At 55.2% G+C, this 6,202-nt stretch overlaps 1 protein-coding gene across 3 annotated transcripts in view; it reads left to right on the top strand.

Moving 5' to 3' along the window:
• The first annotated feature begins 2,013 nt into the window (after positions 1 to 2,013).
• The window catches only part of LOC104915431 (protein scribble homolog), a 12,442-nt gene continuing 8,253 nt past the window's right edge, over positions 2,014 to 6,202 (top strand). The window contains exons 1-4 of one of the 3 annotated variants that reach the window (XM_019610764.2): positions 2,014 to 3,210; positions 3,887 to 4,026; positions 5,114 to 5,151; positions 5,873 to 5,947. In XM_019610764.2, coding sequence (XP_019466309.1) covers positions 3,152 to 3,210; positions 3,887 to 4,026; positions 5,114 to 5,151; positions 5,873 to 5,947 — 312 coding nt within the window. In that variant the 5' untranslated portion in view covers positions 2,014 to 3,151. The remainder of the gene's footprint in view (positions 3,211 to 3,886; positions 4,027 to 5,113; positions 5,152 to 5,872; positions 5,948 to 6,202) is intronic. The other 2 variants (XM_019610762.2, XM_019610763.2) reach the window with 2 other exon arrangements.

The raw sequence follows: 6,202 nt of genomic DNA, 5'->3' as shown, positions 1-6,202 counted from the left end.
TGGTTGGCGCCCTGCACACAGCAGGGGTTGGAACTGATGAGCGCTGTGCTCCTTTGCAGCCCTGGCCATGCCGGGGTTCTACAATGATTCTATGATTATGGGTCCCTATGGCCCCCTTTGGATCCTCATGGCACCCTATGGATCCTTGTGGCACCCCATCAATCCCTATGGCACCCTATGGATCACTGTGGCTCACTGTGGATCCCTATGGCCCCCTGTGGGCTCTCTGGGCAGCCTGTTCCGCTGGTTGGCGACCTGCACCCAGCAGGGGGTTGGAACTCAATGAGCATCGTGCTCCTTTGCAACCCAGGCCATTCTAGGATTCTGTGATTCTATGATGATGCTCTCCTAAGCCTGCACATTAGCAGGGTCAAGGAATGCCATAAAAAGCCCTTGTTTATGACAGATACAAATGGAGACGCGTGGCAGTGCAAACCTCTGAAAGCAGAGCCATTGCGAGGACTCTGCTCACAGCACAGAATGCATGGCAGCTGCCCAGGAGTGAGTCCTTATCTGAGCTCGCTGATGCCAGCAGATAAAGAAATCTGAGAAGTGCTGCTATGCCATAGAAGAGTTTGTGAGTGTGAAATACGGAGTGTTGGATAGAGCGTGCGTGTCCACTGTGGGCAGAATAGAGATCACTGTATTCTCAACCTTCAGTCTCTTGCCTTTTAAGCACGGTGGGTCTGGGGGGGGGTGTTCACAGGAGTGAGCTGGTGAAAGGGAAGCCTTTCAGAGCTAAGGAAGATGTGCTGAGGAGCCCTTTGCAGCTGCCTTGCTTTCCATCTTTTCACTTGTCGGGTTCGGTGTTCAGCTTACGATTTCTGCAGAGCAGCTTCTCAGCTTCATTCTGCTGCTGGTAGCAAGGTGTGGTTTTAATTCGGCTCCCAAAGAAGCGTCTGCTGTTGCTTGGGTGGCGTTAAGGCCTGGCTTAGGGGCAGCAGCGGGGGTCAGACGTCACAGTGAGCTCCTCCAGTCCGAGGACGGACCGTCCCTCCCCCCATAGATCTCAGCAAGGTGGTGATGCCAGGATCCACCTCCTGTCTCTGCTGCAGCGCGGTGAGGTGGTGGCAGCCAGGACTCACGTCTTGTTGCCCCGTGCAGCCCCACGGTGGGGAGGATTACCTTGCAGGCGGTGCCGCAGCCTCACTAACCTGTATTTTCTTTCAAGTGCATGAATTTGATTACTTTCTTTCTAATCTTCTATCTTCTGCTTCTTTCCAGTTCTCTGGTCTGTGTGCTGTCACTTGTGACCCCATCAACTCACACCACCTCGGGCTTTCCCTTTTCTCCCTGTGTCATCAGTGCCCTGCCAGGACATGCGATGCCCCCCACCACCACACACCCACTCCCCTTCCTCTGCTGGCAGAGACACACGGGGGCCCATCCTCCACAGGTGTTCTCAGCACACGCAGATGCTGACATTCGTGCCCCAGGAAGGCTGGGACCGAGGGGGTAAAGGCACGTGTTGAGAAGGAGCAGCAGCCCAGCCAGGCCGACGTGCGTCCTGGTGGTTTTTCCACCGCTCCTTCGTGGATGCACTCAGCTCTGAGATTGCACGTGTAATGGGCTCTGCACCAAGCAGACCCTGCACAGTGTACTCGTTCACTTGGCCTCACTTTGTCCAGTATACGTGGGCTCCACAGTATTAGAAGGATATAAAAACGTGAGATTGTGCCCAAAGGAAGACAACCGACAAAGTTGGTTAAAGGACCAGACAGGGAAATACTGGGGTGCATCCAGAGGAGGGCCACGAAGGTGATCAACCCTGGGAAGAAAGGCTGAGGGAGCTGGGCTTGTTTAGTTTGGGGAAGAGAGGGCTCCAGAGAGACCTCATTGCAGCCTTCCCATATTTGAAGGGAACTTAGGAGCAGAAGGGGGACCAACCTTTTACACCGTCTGATGGTGACGAGATAAGGGGAAATGGCTTTAAGCTAAAAGATGGGCAATTCAGTTGAGATGTTAGGAAGAAATCTTCTACTCAGAAGGTGGTGAGGTACTGGAACAGGATGCTCGGAGGAGTTGTGGATGCCCCGTCCCTGGAGGCATTCAAGGCCAGGTTGGATGTGGCCTTGCGCGGCTTGACGTGGCAATTGGCAACCGTCCCCGAGGCAGGGGGTTGGAATTAGATGACGTTTAAGGTCCCCTCCAACCTAAACCATCCTGTGATCCTGTGATATGTCAGAGGAGCAGCCACAGTTTGCCCAGCTTGGAGGAGACAGAGGGGAGGCTTCATGGCAGCCTGCAGCTCATTCGTGGCAGCCCACAGCCAACTTAGGACCTCCTACAGGTCCCAAAGAAGCAGCAGGGAGCTGTCAGGGGAGCGTCGGGCTGGGGACGGGGGAAGGGCTCTGCACCGGATGGTGGTGGGCTTGGAACAGGCTCCCCAGGGCGGTGGTCGTGGTTCCAAGCCTGTCGGTAGCGCTGAAGAAGCATTCGGACAATTCACTCGTGGAGATTTAACACTCACCTTGCCCTTTGTGGAGCCGGGAGCTGGACTCGGTGCTTGCCACGGGTTCCTTCCGCCCCACTGATCCCGTTTTGCAATGGTCAAGCAAAGGGGCGTTCGCTAACGGGTGGTGGGATGTGCGTGAGCGTGCAGCGTACGCGGAGGTGACCGAGTGCTCGTGCTCGTGCCCTGTGCTCCGCCAGTCTGCCTTACGCACGCGCACGCCTCCTCGCAGCCACCGCTGAGCCTTTTGCGTTGGTCTGCTGATGTCTCCAGCCCTCCCGGCGGGTGAGGACGGCCGTCTGCAAACGTGCGGGCTGTGAAATGAGCACTTCTGGGCGTATCGTCCCAGGTTGCCCTCTGGAGGTTTCTGTTTCTTCCGCAGCAGTCGGTGCTGGGAAGGACGAGGTGTAGGAGCCTGTTGTAATCATGGCTGCTCCCTTTTCAGACATGCATTTCTCCTTGCCAGGGTACGTTCCTGTATCTGTTTCTTTCTCTCCCCGTATTTGTCCACTGTAATGTTCATTACCATCATCTCCTCTTCCTTCCCCTCTTCCTCTCTTCCTCCTCCTCCTCCTCCTCCTCCTCCTCCTCAGATCCTCAACTCTTGAAGACAGTATTAAACAGTACGAGCAGGATCTGGCCAGGAAGCTGTACCAGTCCCGGCAATGGGCTCCTGCTCCCGGGGCCAGGCCAGCTCAGATGCCTAGTCCAGTGCAGAGTCACGCCTCGAGAACCCCTGGGTCAGGAAACCAATCCAGGTGTGCACAGCCCCATCCCTGCCAGCTGCATGCTCCGTCCTGTCTGTGTCCCCCCGTCCTAACGCCGTGCTCCCAGCTGCGTCCTTACAGGGTTAGGGAGGATTCGGTGAGCTGGAGCTCATTGCCCTCAGGTACCGCAGACGGCTGGCGGTCAGTGGGACGATGGGTGGACGCCGGGTCTGTCTGCTTGGGTGGGAGCCGACGTTTCTGAGGGCTGAACCCCCTTTTGTCAGAGGCGGTTTATAATGCCCCGGTGGCAGCAGAGGGATAAAGTGTGGCACGCTTGGAGAGTAAAGCCCTGAAAACTCACCTAGTCGCCGAGCCCTGGCAGTCCCCCTTCACGTTCCTCAGTTTGGATTGCTCTCTGTCATACGTGGCACCTCTGGGAAGGCCTGCAGCGTCTCAGTGGGTTGATGCTGAGCTCCGGGCTCTGCTCTGCACACGTGGCAATGTGTGCATTTCAGGACTGTAACGTCTGATGACAGCAAACCGAGCTGCTCGCTCCTGCTCTGAAAGTCTGTCTGCCGGGGGGAGCCAAGGGTTCATCTGGCCTTTCTGCTCTCAGCTTGTAGACTGCGGTCCAGCCGCTGGGCACAGAAGAGGACATTAATCTGGTATGGAGAAAGCAATGTCTGATGTCTTTTTCTCCTCCCTTCCCTCCTCCTTTCTGAGACAGGATGAAATCCCTTGAACAGGATGCTCTTAAAGCCCAAATGGTCATTGCCAAGTCCAAGGAGGGAAAGAAGCGCAGCACTCTGGAGCAGGTGACAGAGTCACCTTCGCCCGTTCCTACCCCGTCACCGACGCCACTGGAAGGTACTGTGCAGCCGTTTGGGGGAAAAAAGTTCGTGCTTTTGCAGGTTAACTTGCTTGAAAGCACATTTGCAGGGTGCAGTTTCTTCATTCAGTTTCTCTCTTTGAGAGCAGCCCTGCGGAGAAGGACCTGGGGGGTCCTGGTGGGCGAGAAGCTGGACGTGAGCCAGCAGTGTGGGCTTGCAGCCCGGGAGGCCAACTGTGTTCTGGGCTGCATTAAAAAAGGGGTGGCCAGCAGGGACAGGGAGGTGATCGTCCCCCTCTGCTCGGCTCTTGGGAGGCCCCATCTGCAGCACTGCGTCCAGGGCTGGAGCCCCCAGCACAAGAAGGACAGGGAGCTGTTGGAGAGGGTCCAGAGGAGGCACTGAGATGCTCAGAGGGCTGGAGCAGCTGTGCTGTGAGGAAAGGCTGAGGGAACTGGGCTGGTTCAGCTGGGAGAAGAGAAGAGAAGGCTGCAGGGAGACCTGATTGCGGCCTTCAGTGCTTGGAGGGAGCGGATAAACAGGAGGGGAACGGCTGTTTGTGGAGGGGTGGGGTGGTGACAGGACAAGGGGAATGGCTTTAAAGTGAGCCAGGGGAGGTTTGGGTTGGATGTGAGGAGGCAGTTTTTCATGCAGAGGGTGGTGAGGCAGTGGCACAGGTTGCCCAAGGAGGCTGTGGATGCTCATCCCATCCCTGCAGGCATCCGAGGCCAGGCTGGATGTGGCTCTGGGCAGCCTGGGCTGCTGGTTGGTGACCTGCACACAGCAGGGGTTGGAACCAGGTGAGCATTGTGCTCCTTTGCAGCCCTGGCCATGCTGGGGTTCTGTGATTCATTCAGCTGAGGCTGAAGGACCTGTTTGATCGCACGACACTTCTCGGCACAGGAGATTCTCCTGACACACAGAGAGCAAAACATTGAAGTGATGGTCCTGGGAAACAAGAGCAGAGTTGAAAAGACAGGAAAGCAGCATTTATTTGGAAAGGGTCTGTTGTGAGTGTGGTCTTTTATCGCACTGAAATAAGTGCTGGATGGAAGGGACAGGCATGTGTGTGTGTTGCGTATAACCCAGGCGTTCAGTAGACAATGCTTGTATGTCATCTTTTGCAGATTGCAGTCCCAGGAACGTCACTTCACCAGGAAGGCTGGTATGACAGATTCTGCTTGCTTTCGTTCTCTCTGTAATCCTGGGGTTTCTCAGTTACTCACCTTGGGTGTGGGTCGTGCATCTGGGCCATGAGGTCCCTGTTTCAGTACTTAACCTGAGGCAGAGTTGTGAAGGAGGCACTGTGGATGGAGCTTTGCCATGCCCATTGCTAGAGACATCCCCTTCTGTGCAAATATACAGCAATATCTGTCTTCCATTTCTCCGTTTTATTCTTTTCCCAGTAGTACCAAACCAAAACCTTAAGCTGAAATCAGCATCTTACTTTTCCTAAGGGCTGTATAAATACAGCAGGACGTCGTTGCAGAGAACTGTCAGAGTTGGTGCAGCGGAGTGGTGGGACCTGGTTCTGCCCAAGGTCTCATGCTACAGCCAGCTCTGAATGAGGCGTCAGCTGTGCTGGAGCTGTCAGGAATCTTGTTCTTCCCTAAGCTGGTGTGTATGTGCAGCTCATGGGAGCACATCCTGTTTTCTATGCAACTTGGAGCACCTACCCTGACAGCAGGACAGACAAAACGCAGCGTCCCAATGTCCCTGAGATGCCTTCCTTCCCAGAGGCTGCATCCAGACACCATTGACATTAACTGTGAATGATGCTTTGCTGCTAACCCTCCGTCGATCACTCAGGGTGCTGCTGTGTGTCCATCCGTTCCTCTCTCCTCACTCTCTCTTTTCTCTTTCTTCTCATTTACTGTCCCTTCTAGTCCATGTCTGAAAAGAAGTTTGACTACCGGGAATTTGCTGCTATTCCTTCCTCCAAACCTGTTTACGAAATCCAGGTATTCACTGCATGCTGAATTTCTGCCTGCTGTTGGATTGGTCAGGGCTTGATTTAGTGGAAGTGCTGCATATGGTGTGATGACCCTCAGAACAGAGGCTGAATGGCGTGAGGAAGAGCTTCAGGATCCCCCTCGTGTACGGGGCAGTGACGATGAGCAGAGGGCTGGAGCAGCTCTGCTGTGAGGAAAGGCTGAGGGAAGTGGGCTGGTTCAGCTGGGAGAAGAGAAGAGGAGGCTGCAGGGAGACCTGATTGC

The sequence above is a fragment of the Meleagris gallopavo genome (genome assembly GCF_000146605.3).
Source record: "Meleagris gallopavo isolate NT-WF06-2002-E0010 breed Aviagen turkey brand Nicholas breeding stock chromosome 3 unlocalized genomic scaffold, Turkey_5.1 Chr3_random_7180001880246, whole genome shotgun sequence".
Classification (NCBI taxonomy): Eukaryota; Metazoa; Chordata; class Aves; order Galliformes; family Phasianidae; genus Meleagris; species Meleagris gallopavo.
Note: the sequence above shows the minus strand (reverse complement) of the source record. Positions and strands in the feature narration are given on the sequence as shown.